Source organism: Ranitomeya imitator, chromosome 5 (assembly GCF_032444005.1).
Source record: "Ranitomeya imitator isolate aRanImi1 chromosome 5, aRanImi1.pri, whole genome shotgun sequence".
NCBI lineage: Eukaryota > Metazoa > Chordata > Amphibia > Anura > Dendrobatidae > Ranitomeya > Ranitomeya imitator.
In genome coordinates, this window is record NC_091286.1 from 634,568,959 (window position 1) to 634,587,797 (window position 18,839).

The following is an 18,839-nucleotide window of genomic DNA, read 5'->3' on the forward strand; positions in this document are numbered from 1 at the left end:
CGCCTCATCTATTACTGCATATACCGCCTCATCTATTACTGCATATAACGCCTCATTTATTACTGCATATAACGCCTCATCTATTACTGCATATACCGCCTCATCTATTACTGCATATAACGCCTCATCTATTACTGCATATAACGCCTCATCTATTACTGCATATACCGCCTCATCTATTACTGCATATACCGCCTCATCTATTACTGCATATACCGCCTCATCTATTACTGCATATACCGCCTCATCTATTACTGCATATACCGCCTCATCTATTACTGCATATACCGCCTCATCTATTACTGCATATACCGCCTCATCTATTACTGCATATACCGCCTCATCTATTACTGCATATACCGCCTCATCTATTACTGCATATACCGCCTCATATATTACTGCATATACCGCCTAATCTATTACTGCATATACCGCCTCATCTATTACTGCATATACCGCCTCATCTATTACTGCTTATACCGCCTCATCTATTACTGCATATACCGCCTCATCTATTACTGCATATACCGCCTCATCTATTACTGCTTATACCGCCTCATCTATTACTGCATATACCGCCTCATCTATTACTGCATATACCGCCTCATATATTACTGCATATACCGCCTCATCTATTACTGCATATACCGCCTCATATATTACTGCATATACCGCCTAATCTATTACTGCATATACCGCCTCATCTATTACTGCATATACCGCCTCATCTATTACTGCTTATACCGCCTCATCTATTACTGCATATACCGCCTCATCTATTACTGCATATACCGCCTCATATATTACTGCATATACCGCCTAATCTATTACTGCATATACCGCCTCATCTATTACTGCATATACCGCCTCATCTATTACTGCTTATACCGCCTCATCTATTACTGCATATACCGCCTCATCTATTACTGCATATACCGCCTCATCTATTACTGCATATACCGCCTCATCTATTACTGCATATACCTCATCTATTACTGTATATACCACCTCTTTCCATCTACTGCATTTAGGTTAGTGATGGGAATGGTCTTTATACTAAGCCGGAGCGTCAGTCACAAGAGCCGCCTCTTTCGGCTCCCACATGCCTCTCCGTTGAACGCCACACTCCCTGTGGCAGGAAGCGTGCAAACCAGCAGGGAAGGAATTCTTGTATATATATATATATATTTGTTTAAGGGGTACTTCCGTCTTTCTGTCTGCAACTTCTGTCACGGAAATCCCGCGTCGCTGATTGGTCTCGCCAGCTGCCTTTCATGGCTGCCGTGACCAATCAGCGACGGGCACAGTCTGATTAGTCCCTCCCCACTCCCCTGCAGTCAGTGCCCGGGGCCTGCTCCATACTCCCCACAGTCAGTGCCCGGCGCCCGCTCCATACTCCCCGCAGTCAGTGCCCGGAGACCGCATACTCCCCTCCACTCACCGCTCACACAGGGTTAATGCCAGCGGTAACATACCGCGCTATGCCACGGGTAACGTTACCGCTGCTATTAACCCTGTGTGTCTCCAACTTTTTACTATTGATGCTGCCTATGCAGCGTCAATAGTAAAAAGATCTAATGTTAAAAATAATAATAATAAAAAAAAAAACCTGCTATACTCATCCTTCATAGTCCAACGATGCGCTCGCGGCTGCCGCCATCTTCCGTTACCAGAGATGCTTTGCGAAATTACCCAGAAGACTTAGTGGTCTCGCGAGACCGCTAAGTCAACTGGGTAAGTTCGCAATGCATCCTGGGAACGGAAGATGGCGGCAGCCGCGCGCATAGGGACAGCTTCGCTGGATCCCAGGGGTTGAGTATATAACTTTTTCGTTTTAATTATCTTTTTTTAACACTGATATGTGCCCACACTGCTATATACCACGTGGGCAGTGTTATACAGCGCGTGGGCTGTGTTATATACAGCGTGGCTGCTATATACTACGTGGGCAGTGTTATATACTACGTGGGCAGTGTTATATACCGCGTGGCTGCTATATACTACGTGGCCAGTGTTAGATACTATGTGGGCTGTGTTATGTACTGCGTGGCCTGTGCTATATATTATGTGGCCACTGTTATATACTGCATGGCCTGTGTTATATACTACGTTGCCTGTGTTATATACTGCGTGGCTGCTATATACTGTGTGGGTTGTGTTATATACTATTTGGGCTGTGTTATATACTGCGTGGCCACTGTTATATATTGCGTGGCCTGTATTAACGCATCAGGTATTCTACAATATGTATGTATGTATGTATGTATATATGTATGTATATAGCAGCCACATAGTATATAACACAAGCCACGTAGTATTTGTCTGCTATATACTACATGGCTCCTATATATTACGTGGCCTGTGCTATATACTATGTGGCTGCTATATATATACATACATACGTATTCTAGAATACCCGATGCGTTAGAATCAGGCCACCATCTAGTCATTAAATAATAATGATAATATAACGATAACAATCATTTTTAGTTTCACAAGCCCTCAGGAGGGCAGTGTTACCCCACTATGTCTGATATAAGGAGGCATACACAGGTTGCATTGTTCATGTCCCCCCTTTCTCTCGGTCCTGGCTAGAAGTGAAAATAAGGACATAAACAAAGCAATTTAAGTATGTACATGAATTGGCAAGTCTAGCATCACTTGCCAATGCAGGACCCAAGCGGCACAAAAAAAAGTCAACCTCCATTGTTCATATTAAGGAGGCGGCTGAATGTGGCATCTCGTTTACAACCATCAAGTCACTAATGTAGGTGTCCAGATGGAGCCTCATCTGCTGGCTGCTTACTCATTTCTTCTTAAACTCAGTCCTCTTCTGGCAACGTTTCCTCGTTATGAGCCTTCTCTCTTTTTTTTTTTTTAGGGCAATCTCCATGATTTCCTACTCAAACTTTTTGCTTTAGTTTATTTCCCTATTGGGTCTGTGACGGTCTCCTTCAGGCCGGACATCACACATTCCTCAAACATGGAGTATACACTACTCACAAATAGTCAAAAAGTTACGGATATTTGGCTTTCGAGTGAAGTTTCAGGATGAACCTAAAATGCCCTCTAACCTTTTCAGGAGAACTTAACATGATAGTCTCTAAACTTCTGGAAGCACTTGGCCACCTGTTCTATCCTATCTAACAAGGAGCCGAATGGCAAAATTCACAACAGGTGTTTGATCCATGAATCACCCAATTAATTTATGGGTTCAATTAGAATTAGTATTAAACGGTCCTCCTTATCATGCTCTTCACATTTTGACATCGTAAGACCAAGACAACACCTAACAATTGATCACCAGGATGTCCTCAGACGGAAGCGGCCACTGAGCTTAGAGCATCACAATCGTCAGCAGATTGTAACAGAGATATAGAAAGACAGAAGAGGACATCTTTTGGCCACATCCCACACACTGATGACCGCTTCACTGTGAACAATGCTCTTCGGAACTCGATGATGAATGTCACACAACTCCAGGCACATGTAAGGGAGGTGAGGGGAACCCAAGAGTCACGTCCGACCATTCAAAACTGTTTCCATCAGTGAGGTCTACATGCTAGACGACCTGCAAGGTACCGGATAACCCCACCAGGCACAGGCGTCACCATCTAGTATAGTCCAGGGAGCATCTCCGTTGGATGAGGGACCAGGGGGCCTCAGTGCTCCTCACTGATGAAAGTTGATTCACGCTGAGCAGAAATGATGACCACCAACGATGTTGGTGACTAAACAAATATCACCCAAAAGCCAAATATTCCCAACTTTTTGTGAGTAGTGTATATCATATCATTGGTAGCCATACTCATGGCCTCCAAAAAAACTCAGTCTTTCTCGATGATTTCTATGCAGCTTAAAAAAAAAATACTTTGCATCTTAAGAGGAAGAAAAGAAAGAAGAGGAGGAACACTCGTGCATCCATGTTTATGCAGAAAGTAGTCAACCATTCTAGGGCCAGCTCGGTATTCATCTCGCCGTGGTGGGTGTTAGCTTTCTCCTGGCTTCGAGCGTTGCCGGCCGCAGAGGTGATGAGTAAACATTTCAATCAATACGTTGAAGCGAGAAGAGCTGCCAACTGTGCGAGATACCAGCGCCCCGGACAGGAACACAAAAACACCTGACTGCGGCTGCGCTTTTCTTTCGAGAGAAGCCCGGAGAGCCGGCTTGGCTGCCAGAGATTCCGGCACATGTTAACGCTGCCGGGCAATCGCTTGTCAGGTTTCCAGACAATCAGGATTCACAAAGTAGAAGTGTAGACATTTATCACAATTGGAAAAACATAGAGCGCAGGAGCAGATGTTCCAGACAGACAATAATGGAGAGCGGGGGGGGGAATACAGATGCTTAACACGGAGCGGTGCACTCGGAGAAGGAGATAATGAAAGCTACATTAAGCGCTGGAGTGTGCGCGCCTCTAATAAGTCATCAGTATGCAAAACGGCGGCGAAGAACAAAAGGCAGACGGGGAAGTTGCCCGAGGTAACCAAGTTCACCATGGAACAACGTGCAGCCACTTCTCTCCATATCCTCCGGGGTCTGCCCCTCTCCAGAGAGGCTCATTGTTCTTGCGTGCAGATTAAGCGTGCGGTTCTGGAAGTAAAGTATATTTATTTGCCTATTTCCCGCAACACATTTATAGCGTTTGTTATAAGGTGGCGCATTGCTGCCCATAAAGCTTTGCTTGGGCTGCTGGATGGAGGGGTGGAGCCACATATTCATGACTGTAATGGGCGGCCCCACGTGACTGCTCATACAGGAGAAGGTGCGGCGAGGACAGGACGCTGCGAGGGAGGCGGGTGAGTATTTTATTAACAGCGGGGGAGGGGGGGCACAGGGGGTGGGAGAGGGGTGGGGACAGGGATCTTTATTTTAAACACGAAGAAACAAAAAAGAAAAAAAAAGGATTTTTCATATCTTCTAGCTAGCAAACGCTGCTGGAAAGAAGATATGAATGGCGGCTTCAGCACCAGATGCAGGGGACAGCGCTTACTTGAAGCGCTGTCTCCTGCGCTGTCCGTGTGGTACCCAGTTGGCACACGGCTGCCGAACGTGTGCCACACTGATGTTCACGGAAATCACACTGACACGGATAATTCCGGTACCGGAATTATCTGGACGTGTGAGACTGGCCTTAGGCTGTGTGCACACGTTGCAGATCTTTCGCGTTCTTTCGCTATGAAAACGCGAAAAAAAACCATACATTATGCATCCCATCATTTAGAATGCATACTGCAATTTTTGTGCACATAATGCGTTTTTTTCCACGAAAAAAACGCATTGCGGAAAAATCCACAAAAAACGCACAAAAAAATGCGGTAAAAACGCATGCGGATTACTTGCAAAAAATGTCCAGTTTTGCACAGGAAATTTCTGCAAGAAATCCTGAACGTGTGCACATAGCCTAACAGGAGAGAAAACATGGAATCTATCAGAACTGCACCAAGCAGCCCTGTAAGTCACACATTGCTGGAATCAGGCTCACTGCCCCTACATCATGCTGCTCTCAGATTACATAGAAAAAAAATGCTGACAGATTCCCTTTAAGTGATCACAGAAAAATGCAGGCATTACACTGAGGCAAGCACAATCATTAGTGTTACAAGAGGGGCAAGCTGTGACCACCATTCCAGCTACTGAGTGCTCTAGTCGCTGATACTGTAATATATACCTTCTATTTCTATGGCATATCTGAGGTTATAGGCTCTATGTCGGCATATTTTTCTGATATAGTTATTGGCTACTGCAGAGAGCACAGTTATCAGCACATCCCTCCGTGTAAACCCATATGTTGCCGATAACATGATGCTCTATAGGCACATAATCATGGTATTAACGATTGCTGATTATCAGACTCTCTAACGGGCCAGTAAGCCCTACTGGTGGTCCATTAACAACCTCCACAGGCTCACCTAAAAATGGCCATGGAAACCATAGCACCCAACGTAGGGCGTTCTGCTCGTTCACTGGGTGACTCCCGACTGTGGGGAATGAACACATTCCCAGATTAATAGCTCGTCTTCATTTTAACTTTTCTGTAACGAGTTTTTGCAAAGCTGAAGTGTAAATCATGGCAAAAGAAGAAGGCAGGAGCACAGTTTTAGACTACCATAGGACCCCATTAGACAATGCATCCAACCCAGAGTCAAGGAATCTATAGAGAAAAGAAGACATGGTCCTAACGCACTGATCGCAGGCAGGCGCACAGCTCCCAGCAGTCTTTCCCCAACACAATCTCCGCTCTCTGTTTGGACTTTGCCGTTCCTTGCAATGTGAGCCGCGCTCTATAAAATACCAGCAATTTCCAGAAGAAGCCACACAGCAATCAGCCTGTAAATGTTGCAGTGTGGCTCCGCTAGCGAGAGCTCTCCACGGGACTGACGACCTTTCCCTGCGAGGAGGCCATTAGTGACACGTGCACAGCTACCTACTGGCAATGCCGCTTTATCTCACAGAGAGCTTCATGTCTCAATGCGCAGCCCCTAATGGGGAGGCAAACGACCCCACAAAACCACAGCAGGAAGCGCTGGAATAATGGACCCGCTACATAATACTGAGGGTCTTCTCCATAGTTTGGGTTCCTTATATAAAAAGATATAAAAAAAAAAAAGATTTAGACTGCAATGAATACAGCAGACGAGAAAGTGACGTCTTTATATTCACGACGTTCTGGGAAATGTTTTACCTCTGCTGTAAGTAGATGCGGAAAAAGCTCCATCTGGAAGGTGCACTTCGCGGGGTATAAAGTACAGCGGAGATGGAAGGCCGTATATCAGGGAGACGAGGCGAGGAACCGTGAGGACAGAGGGGAACATCAGAAATGGAGGAAAGAGAGAGGAGTACATACGGCCAGAAGGGCGGCGCCAGTAATCAGGGCAATATTAGGGTATGTGCACACGTATTGGGGAGGACTGCGGATTTTTCCCACAGTGGATTTGGAAAAACCGCAGTGCAAAACCGCTGCGGTTTTTCCTGCGGATTTATCGCGGTTTCTACTGTGGATTCCACTGCGGGTTTACACCTGCAGTTTTCTATTGGAGCAGGTGTAAAACCACAGTGGAATCCGCACGAAGAATTGACATGCTGCGGAATGTAAACCGCTGCATTTCCGCGCGGTTTTTTCCGCAGCATGTGCACTGCGGATTTCATTTCCCATAGGTTAACATGGTACTGTAAACTCATGGAAAACCGCTGCGGATCCGCAGCAAAATCTGCAGCGTGTGCACATAGCCTTACACTTTTTGACACCTGAGGCGATGGCTTTCTTTAGAGTCTCCATTGCAGGTTAGATTATTTTCGATGAGACAAAATAAAGCGCCTTTCTTCCTCATTGGCTATGTGCAGTCAGAGCCTTTTTGCAGAGATTTTTTGAGCATCTCTGCTCCACTAACTCCTCATCGGCCATTGGGGTATACAAACGCAGAGTTTTTGAAGCAGAACCAGAAGATTTTGAGAACACTATCCGCACAGTGTCTGCTCTAAAAACTCCTTACAAAGATGGACACCGTGCTGAAACCTGATAAACCCGGTTACTCCTCCTCTGGGCCTCTGATGCACAGATATGGTCCCTCGTACGGTGACTCCGGCAGAGCTTGTGAGGCCTCGGATTGCTCCTCACCTGGCTTTGGCTAACAAATACGGATATAAAATACTGAACGTGTGAACGTGGCCTTAAAGAAATACAACATTATGGCAGACAACTGTATTTCTGTTACTAGGGAGATCCAGCAAATCATCGGAGCACACCGGGGTTAATGTAATTCTATGGGGCCGTGCACATGCCAGATATTTTTTTTTTTTTTTTTGGCAAACTCTGTCCAGAGAAAAAAAAAATAATTGCAGCATGTTTGATTTTCATCAGATTTTCACATCGCACTTGGCCATGCAAGTCAATGACTCCATGGAAACTATTGCACTGCGCTCGGATGACATCTGAGTGCAATCCGATTTTCAGTCTCATAGAATAGAGAAGATGGAGACATTTATTTTCCAACCCCACACTGAGTTTATGTGCCACAGTCGTCTGTCAGGAGGACGGAATATAACTAAGCGTTGTATGGGATACGCATAGGATGTTGGTTTACGTCCATCTCCCCTCCTTATGCCCTTCGGCTGTGTAGCTGTATGTACTGTGGTACCCTTCGTAATGGATGATGTTTCTTGTATATTTCTGTATGTTTTTGTATAAGAATTTTCTTTATTTTGTGTATTTTTCGTACCTTTACACTATATGGTTGATGGCCTGTAACATACCTATATTGATTTTGTTATGTGGGCATGGTGTGTGTTCTTTGCTGTGTCCGTGTACCGTGTATGATATGGGTGGTTTATTCATCTAGTGATGGGTAATATATGCTATTTTATAGTGTAGTTTTCCCTGTGATAACCCTCTTTTTTCTTTAATGATTGTAACATCATTGGTCCGGTATGAGTATGGATACACTTCAGGAGTCACGGCTATAGTTGGTGGTTGCTGGGCAACCAGCGCTTGTGGGCTCCTACTTGCGTCATTGGGTGGGTGTGCGGCGCTCACTGCCATGGATTGGCTCGTGTCACAGGTTTGTGACGGAGGCGGCTCTAGGCGGTGATGCGCCTGCGCGCCTCTGGTGATGCGATGTGGAGTGCCGGGCGGTGGTGCGCCTGCGCGCCTCTGACGATGCGGTGTGGAGTACCGGGCGGTGGTGCGCCTGCGCGCCTCTGACGATGCGGTGTGGAGTACCGGGCGGTGGTGCGCCTGCGCGCCTCTGACGATGCGGTATGGAGTACCAATCAATGAATCGATGACGCATCATACTCTGGGCTATGGTAGGGGGTATTACATTGGTGGGAGGTACGGTCTTCGGCTATATGGGAGTCAATGATTGGCGTGGAGAAGAGACATAACGTTAGAAGAAGCTGGACAGCTATTGGTTCTCTCTATGGACACGCTATACTATGTGGACGGTGATTGGAGGACGCTACCATGACAACACTGAAGCCGGAACTGGTTTGTTTACAAACTATTGTGATTACTGCAGTTTTCTAGGATCTGGTGGACAATAATCATCTGCCCTTTATTGTGCTAGTATGGGCGGTTGGGGGCTTTTAACTTTATGTAGTTTGATGTCTGTTTTGATATATATTTACATTGATTATTTGGTAATGGGCGGCTGGATGGGGATTGGTGCCCTGCGTGGCATACACCCTATTTAAAGCCGAACCCAGGCACTGTATTGCATGCTTGACAAAGACCCACTGGGGTCAAAACGTTGCTATCATGGCTGAATAAATTCACTGGTTTTTGATCTATACATCTGGATGGAGCGCTGTCTATTTCTATTCTGAGTTTACCTCGTTGTCTCAGATGAGAGAAAATATAGCCGTGTGACCCTAGCCTTAAGGAAATTACCACTATTTAGGACATAACTACAATTTTTCAATTGATTTTTCCGCATTTTTTTTGCACAGTATGCCTGCAGAATGAGTTCTATAAGAATCCATCTATTAGCGTGTTTAACAGAAGAGTCAGGAACGCTTGTCTGTCTTTTTGTGAGCTGCTATCACCTAACTTATGACCACAAAGTTCAGATGAACTTTAATGGACCATAAATCAGCAGAGCGCAGCTCGGAAAGAGGTATAAAATTTACCAACTCATTGTCAGACTGGGCTCACTGACGTATTCTCAGATAACTCCTTCTACAGCCAGCATATAGACGGAGCATATATAGGCTTAGGAGGGCTGATCCGAAGCACAGTTATCGTTCTTCAGGAGCGCACCGCTTACTGCCTCCCAGCGCCCAGCAGGGGGCAGTGGGCTCCTGATCGATTGACATTTTGATGCAGCTCTCCACAGCTGCTCAGTGAGGCAGCTTCCACGCCGCATCATTAGAGGACGGCTGCTAGACTGCAGCGTTGGCCGGTAACCCAGGCAATATGCAGCGAACCGTTCGAGAAAACAAAGAGAACTTTTAATAAGTAAATGACAAAACTGCTTGTTTTTACAAAAATCTTACAATTCCAACCATGGATGTTCAGAAAACCCCTATAACGAGGACCTCTTGCAGGATTTTTTTTTTTTTTTTTTTTTAATTTTAAGGAGTAATGGTCATTTTAATTTCATAAATCAATAGTAAAAAAGATAACATAAAAACATAATTGCACTATATCTTATGAGAAAAAGCTGCTTCTTTCCATTCATGGACTGATCAATCACTCACAATTGATGGAAAAGGCAGGCTTTGACATTGATAACCGACAGTTGGTGCTTCTAAAACTCTATGGATAAAGGAGCTAGGAGCCAGAGACATTCTGCGGCAAGTTCTCCATAGAACTTTATGAGCACCAACGGTCATCTCTCTCAGTAATGGGAAGATCTGCATTTAATAAGGGCAGATTGTTCCCGTGAATTGAGAATTCTGAGAATAATCAATCGGTCCAAGAGGAGAAAGAATTTTTCTGTTTAGATATATTACGTCGTTTATTATTTTGTGTATTAATGAAAGCAAAAAAACTAAAATGACCGTAATCTTTAACTGAGCACCTTTTCTAGTTGGTGCTAGTCCCCGATTCTGGGACAGGTTTTCTCTTTTTCTTCTGTGACCCTTTGTTCCAAAGTTACGGCACAAACTTACGCTTTAAACAAATGGGCGTATACCACAGAACTTGATAATGGGTGTGGCCCTGTCTAGAATGGCCAATGACAGAGGAGAAAAAATTCTGTTGTATACGCCCAGCTGCTTCAAGGTAAAAATATGTATCATCACCGGGAGGCATAACTTTGGAACGGAAGCTTGGAAAATTGGAGAAAGTAAACAGTTTAAATTGATAAAAAAAAAAAATCCAGTGAAAGGTCCTATTTAAAGGTAATCTGTCAGCAGCATAATGTAGGGGTGGACACTCTGATTCCAAGGATGTGTCACTTATTAGACTGTGTGCTGTTGATTTAATACAATCAGTGTTTTATCAGGAGGAGATTATTATTAGAGGATTAGGTCTCAGATGCAAACTAGTCCAGCTAATTTGTATAAATCATTCGCCACCAGTGCAGTTTCAATACTAACTGTTTTTTTCAGCAGGAGATTATCACTGCCTGGACTACAGTCCACATTCCAGGTGGTCCAACCCCGCCTCCGTCACTGATAAGCAGCTCATTATCAATAGACAATGCACATAGAGAGCTTGGTGTGGGTGGGGGAAGCTTTTCAGCTCTGATACATGCTATGTATAAAAACTGTGTCACAACTGCTGCGCCCAGTAAACTAAGTGACGTATGGCTGGAATCAGGGCCTCCGCCCCTACATTATGCTGATCTCAGATGAGGAGCAGAAACCTGGGGACAGATTCCCTTTAATGGTTGCACTTTGGAGTTATAACTGCAGGCACTAGTATAGCACCATGGGGATACTAAGAGGGCGCTACTAATATAATACAGTCATGGCCAAAAGTATTCAACAAATGTGTTAGACCGCACCCAATACTGACACTGTCTCCATGGACATCAGGGCGCTCGTCCACACAAGGGGGTCCGTCCCAGCAAGAGAGTCCACAATCGAAGTATAAAAAGGACAGCGCCACACCAGGAAGTGACAGTAACTTTCTTTATTCTGCCTCCTGCAGCGACGTTTTGGTCCGTGGACCTTTTTCAAGCACAGTACAATCCCAATTCAACCACCATTTTATACCATTAGACACACCCACACCACCCGTGAGTCTGTGCGGGGATGGGCGCTGCATGTCAGGTACGGTGCGGTCACATGTGGCCGGCGCTGTTTTCTGATTGAGCAGAGCTTACCCTGGGCACACTTATGGAGCCATGGCAACCACCGATGCATGTATTCTATTGGATGGGGTGGTATGTTTACATCTATGTAGCCGGGAGTGTTTATATGGGCAGCACGGTGGCGCAGTGGATAGCACAGCAGCCTTGCAGCGCTGGAGTCCTGGGTTCAAACCCCACCAAGGACAACATCTGCAAAGAGTTTGTATGTTCTCTCCGTGTTTGCGTGGGTTTCCTCCGGGTACTCCGGTTTCCTCCCACATTCCAAAGACATACTGATAGGGATTCTAGATTGTGAGCCCCATCAGGGACAGTGATGATAATGTGTGCAAACTGTAAAGCACTGCGGAATATGTTAGCGCTATATAAAAATAAAGATTATTATTATTATATGTGATCTATGGAGTGTTTAATGATATGGAGAGCGATCAAGGGGGATTTTCCTGTGTATGGGGATGTTGGTTATGGGTTGTTTCGCATTGTATACTGTTTTTATTGTTTTGTATAATGTTTGTAATATTGTTGTTTTTTCTATGATGTCAGGGCACTCCCATTGGTTGTGGGTTAACCATGTGGGTGTGTCTAATGGTATAAAATGGTGGTTGAATTGGGATTGTACTGTGCTTGAAAAAGGTCCACGGACCGAAACGTCGCCGCAGGAGGCAGAATAAAGAAAGTTACTGTCTGTCACTTCCTGGTGTGGCGCTGTCCTTTTTATACTTCGATTATGGCCAAAAGTATTGACACCCCTGCAATTCTGTCAGATAATACTCAGTTTCTTCCTGAAAATGATTGCAAACACAAATTCTTTGGTGGTATTATCTTCATTTAATTTGTCTTAAATGAAAAAACACAAAAGAGAATGAAGCAAAAAGCAAAACATTGATCATTTCACACAAAACTCCAAAAATGGGCCAGACAAAAGTATTGGCACCCTTAGCCTAATACTTGGTTGCACAACCTTTAGCCAAAATAACTGCGACCAACCACTTCCGGTCACCATCAATGAGTTTCTTACAATGCTCTGCTGGAATTTTAGACCATTCTTCTTTGGCAAACTGCTCCAGGTCCCTGATATTTGAAGGGTGCCTTCTCCAAACTGCCATTTTTAGATCTCTCCACAGGTGTTCTATGGGATTCAGGTCTGGACTCATTGTTGGCCACCTTAGATGTCTCCAGTGCTTTCTCTCAAACCATTTTCTAGTGCTTTTTGAAGTGTGTTTTGGGTCATTGTCCTGCTGGAAGACCCATGACCTCTGAGGGAGACCCAGCTTTCTCACACTGGGCCCTATATTATGCTGCAATATTTGTTGGTAGTCTTCAGACTTCATAATGCCATGCACACGGTCAAGCAGTCCAGTGCCAGAGGCAGCAAAGCAACCCCAAAACATCAGGGAACCTCCACCATGTTTGACTGTAGGGACCGTGTTCTTTTTTTTTTTAATGCCTCTTTTTTTCTCCTGTAAACTCTATGTTGATGCCTTTGCCCAAAAAGCTCTACTTTTGTCTCATCTGACCAGAGAACATTCTTCCAAAACGTTTTAGGCTTTTTCAGGTAAGTTTTGGCAAACTCCAGCCTGGCTTTTTTATGTCTCGCGGTAAGAAGTGGGGTCTTCCTGGGTCTCCTACCATACAGTCCCTTTTCATTCAGACACCGACGGATAGTACGGGTTGACACTGTTGTACCCTCGGATTGCAGGGCAGCTTGAACTTGTTTGGATGTTATTCGAGGTTCTTTATCCAACATCCGCACAATCTTGCGTTGATATCTCTTGTCAATTTTTCTTTTCCGTCCACATCTAGGGAGGTTAGCCACAGTGCCATGGGCTTTACACTTCTTGATGACACTGCGCACGGTAGACACAGGAACATTCAGGTCTTTGGAGATGGACTTGTAGCCTTGAGATTGCTCATGCTTCCTCACAATTTGGTTTCTCAAGTTCTCAGACAGTTCTTTGGTCTCCTTTCTTTTCTCCATGCTCAATGTGATGCACACAAGGACACAAGACAGAGGTTGAGTCAACTTTAATCCATGTCAACAGGCTGCAAGTGTGATTTAGTTATTGCCAACACCTGTTCGGTGCCACAGGTAAGTTACAGGTGCTGTTAATTACACAAATTAGAGAAGCCTCACATGATTTTTTGAATGGTGCCAATACTTTTGTCCACCCCCTTTTTTATGTTTGGTGTGGAATTATATCCAATTTGTCTTTAGGACAATTCTTTTTGTGTTTTTTCATTTAAGAAAATGTTTAACAAAACTCACAAAAAATAAGGTTCAAGTCCCTCTTTTCCCAAAACGTAAATGGTGAAATCTAAAAAAAAAAAAAAAACAAATGTTTGGAATCATTGTGTAATTGTAAAAACAAATGAAACACAATATTTATCCCGAAGGGTCGGTGCTGAAACAGAGAAAATAGCTAGAAATGGCGGACTGCACCGCAGGGACTGCACCGCGCCAGGAGCAGGTGAGTATACAGGGAGGGGGAGAACTGCGCTGCGCGATATTCACCTCTCCTCGTTCCGGTGCGGCTCCGTCTTCAACGTCCTCTGGCTGTGACGCTCAGGTCAGAGGGCGCGATGACATGGTCAGTGCCTGAACGTCAGTGCTGAAGACGGAGCCGCACCTGAACGAGGTACAGGTGAATATTGAAAGTGCCGGGGGTCCTGAGCGAGGAGAGGTGAGTATGTGATTTTTTTTTTTTATCGCACCCACAGCATATGGGGCAAGTGACTGTATGGAGCATCTTATGGGGCCATAACGTTTGTGCAGCACTATAAGGGGCAAGTGACTGTATGGAGCATCTTATGGGGCCCTTATTACCCTTTATGCAGGATTATATGGGGCATATTTTAATATGGAGCATCTAATGGGGCACATCAAACTGTATGGAGCATTATATGGGGCTCCTGATTCAATATGAATATTCAAAAACACTTAACCTACTGATGTCTCAATTAATTTTACTTTTATTGGTATCTATTTTTACTTTTGACATTTACCAGTAGCTGCTGCATTTTCCACCCTAGGCTTATACTCGAGTCATTAAGTTTTCCCAGTTTTTTATGGTAAAATTAGGGGGGTTGGCTTATACTCGGGTCGGCTTATATTCGAGTATATACGGTACATTATTTTTATCTGTAATAATTATCATTAATAATAGTAATACAATATTAATAATAGTAACTAACAACTACCACAGCAACATGCTGCGCCATCTTATATAATGGGGTTGTTCATTTTTCTGTTCCGGGTTTAGAACTTTCCCAGTTTTCCCATAAGGTTTTCTGGATTTCTAGGATTCCTGGATTACCGTTTTCTGTAATAATATATGTTATGTTATTTTTTGGCATTTTACAATGATGAATCAGATTTCCGCGTTCCATGCAGTGACCAGAGAGCGCTTTCCCGTGGACTTTCCCACAAGCAGACTCCTCATCTCTCAGTGTCCGGCCATTATACACACACGATCCCCCCCTGGATTTTCTTTGCTTGAATAGAGAAAATTCACTTTGGCTCTTATAAAACAAGCTGCTGAGCCCCGGACGGCCGACGCCAGCGATGCTTACAGATGCTTCCATGTCGCCAGACGCACGATTCACGTGAAAGCCTTTTATAAAGTTACCTGGAGGCTAAATGAGAGTCGGACAGTAATGGAGGAAAATTACCGGTGTGTAAGAAGAGACACAGAAGCGACCAGGAAAAGGTGCTGACTGGCAGCTCACCATGAAAACACAATAGATACCAGCGATATAGAGAATAATGGAGAAGCTGAAAAAGGTCTATAAAAAGCCGTACAGCGCTGTGGTCTTCTGCTACAAAACCTACAGCATGGCCTCCTGCCATCATCCCGCACAATAAGGTAAAACTGCCTACTATGTCCAGGAACTGCCTGATTCATGCTTTGTAACTTTCCATCCACTAATATTGAATGACTGGTACCTCTGTCAGGCCAGCACTATAGGTCCCAGAACTATGTTCCCTCAGTTACCCGTATGCATAGAAGCTACTATTCAGAGCTCAAGAAAAGAAAAATAGAGCACACACCTGACAGCAAGTACATCAAACAATGGTAAAAGTACCTCTAAATAACATAGGGGACATGGCTATTACCATTTTGATTAAAAAAAAAGCATAAAAGCCATCCCACCTGGGTAAGGTACACCTTGTTGCAGTGGGATGGCTTTTGTGGCCATTTAAGCAAAATAGTATTAACCAAGAAGCCTATGTTATTTACATGTACTATTACCATCTACAGGTTTGCTTGATGCAGGGAATATGCTCAGTTATGTCTCTTTCTTGGGTTTCATCGATGATACAGCCACAGTGTGAACGCGCTCTTACACTTTGCACATATACCAGTTTATAGTCCAGCTCACTTTTATGGTTTTGTGTATAGCGCTTACTATTGTACAGTAACTTACATGACCCAGATAAAAAAAATACCCCTCTATGTAAGGTCTCTAAGCAGTTTGACATAGAAAAAGCGGAAACAGAGCAACAAATCCCACCCATCTGCTTCCTATAAAGACCTCACGTATGTAAAAAAAGCCCTGCCCCCACTTTATGTACAGAGAGACAGCCCTACCCCCACTTCCTGTAAATCGTAGCAGCCCCACTCCCACTTTCTGCACAGAAATAAAGCCCCGCCCCCACTTCCTGTAAAGAGAAGCAGACCCACCCCCTTCCTGTACAGAAAGAAAGCCCCGCCCCTACTTCCTGTAAAGAGAAGCAGGCTCACCCCCTTCCTGTACAGAAAGAAAGCCCCGCCCCTACTTCCTGTAAAGAGAAGCAGGCTCACCCCCTTCCTGTACAGAAAGAAAGCCCCGCCCCTACTTCCTGTAAAGAGAGGCAGGCTCACCCCCTTCCTATACAGAAAGACCGCCTCACCCCCACTTCCTGTAAAGAGAAGCAGCCCCGCCCCCACTTCTTGTAAAGAGAAGCAGGCTCAACTCCCTTCCTGTACAGAAAAATTGCCCCACCCCCACGTCCTGTAAAGAGAAGCAGCCCCACTCCCCTTCCTGTACAGAAAGACCGCCCCACCCCCACTTCCTGCAAACAGAAGCAGCCCCACCCCTCACTTCCTGTAAAGAAACACCGCCTCACCCCCACTTTCTGTAAATAGAAGCAGCCCCACCCCAATTCCTGTACAGAAAGACAGCCCCGAACCCACTTTCTGTAAATAAAAGCAGCCCCGCCCCCACTTCCTGTAAATAAAAGCAGCCCCGCGCCCCACTTCCTGTAAATAAAAGCAGCCCCACCCCACTTCATGTACAGAAAGACAGCCCCACTTCCTGTAAATAGAAGCAGCCCCGCCCCCACTTCCTGTGAAGAAACACAACCCCGCCCCGACTTCCTGTAACCAGTCTTGGAGTGTTTGAAGCTGGTCACGGATTACATGGTTATAAGAAATTAAGACACTAAGTCACCGGCACTTTGGGGTGGTTTTATGGGAGGAAGCGAGACAACAGTTTTTTTTTTTTTATCACAATATCAAATAAGATCAGGTTTTTTGAAAATCCAGGGCCATTTCAACTTTCATACAAGCAGAGAAAGCCCTTGTGTTTGACCTTCATACAGAAATATTTTAACTTGGTCTCTTTGCATACTAGCACGCAGATTTTTATCATTTTTAGATTAATGGATCTGCATGAGGCCTAGATGTTTGCACTTAGGTGCCATTTTATGGTACTTTATATGCTTTTCTTTTTTCTTTAACATTTTAAGAACCGGGGAAAATCATTCTCACAGCTCCCACTTAGGCGACGTTTTCTGAGGTGCTGCCTATTACTGTTTAATCCTGATGTACAGGCTGCGGCATATGGCCTTATCGAGCAAGGAATGATCGGGGGCCAATAAGGACTGATGGCGGGATTCGGCAATATCCCCCTGGATGTGGTGAAGGGTGACTGCTACATCTAAGGTGCTTGACAGAGGGAGAGGACTCCTTCTGTCAGTCTGATTTGCATATGACTTCTACACTAGATTTCTCATGACTGACATCAGACCTCTGCAAAATGAAAAAAAAAAGACAATTTTGGGGAACAAGCATCTATGGAGCGATACCACTACTTCCAAACGTAAAAACAAGCTGAGAGGTTCAATTTAAACCAGAGTGTCATGTAAAATTGTGATAAAAAGTATCATATTTAACAAGAAAAACTTCTATACCCAGAACAACGTTACATTTCTACTGGAAGTCCTTACCTTGCAATGGCAAAATGTTCACCCCAAACTCCTCCAGGTAACCCAGAGATCGTATCAGGTCCAGCTCTTCCTGTATGGAATCAGGACAGTCTGTAATCAGCTGTAAGCAGCTCCTGTAAGGGCGAATACCAGAAATAACTACACTTCAGTGTGTGAAATAAAGACATATTCCGAACGTTATTTAACTGTTTTAATTAGCATGAAAACAAGCACGTTTGCTATGGACTTGTATTTTCTATCTGCTTTCAGTCTCCTGGAATGACAATTTTTATCTTGCACAATGTACAGCTGGTTTCCATGGAGCTCAGCCACTACTGCTTATCTGAGAATGCATGCGCAGTAGGTACATTTCAGGAAAAATCTGCTCAGCTCACTCTCTCTGCCTCTCAGCTTCTGACATGCTGCTGTTGTAAATCTTGCAAAACCACCATCCTCTTAGCTTTCAGAGGCGATCCCTTAATCATGGCTGTGAGCTTGTGCAAATGTCCCGTTATCTCTGTGTGTAAACGTATTGCTAAAGGTACCTTCACACTAAACGACGCTGCAGCGATCCAGACAACGATCCGGATCGCTGCAGCGTCGGTGTTTGGTCGCTGGAGAGCTGTCACACAGACAGCTCTCCAGCGACCAACGATGCCGGTAACCAGGGTAAGCATCGGGTTACTAAGCGCAGGGCCGCGCTTAGTTACCCGATGTTTACCCTGGTTACCATCCTAAAAGTAAAAAAAACAAACGCTTCATACTTACCTTCGGCTGTCTGTCCTCGGCGCTGTGCTTCTCTGTACTGGCTGTGAGTACAGCGGCCGGAAAGCAGAGCGGTGACACCACCGCTCTGCTTTCCGGCCGCTGTGCTCACAGCCAGAACAGAGAAGCAG

General features: G+C 44.8%; 1 protein-coding gene across 1 annotated transcript in view; it reads right to left on the reverse strand.

Annotated features, from left to right (window-relative positions):
* The window catches only part of NBAS (NBAS subunit of NRZ tethering complex), an 854,371-nt gene that overhangs the window by 497,254 nt on the left and 338,278 nt on the right, over nt 1-18,839 (reverse strand). Inside the window, exon 31 of the mRNA XM_069728113.1 lies at nt 17,965-18,077. Coding sequence (XP_069584214.1) covers nt 17,965-18,077 — 113 coding nt within the window. The remainder of the gene's footprint in view (nt 1-17,964; nt 18,078-18,839) is intronic.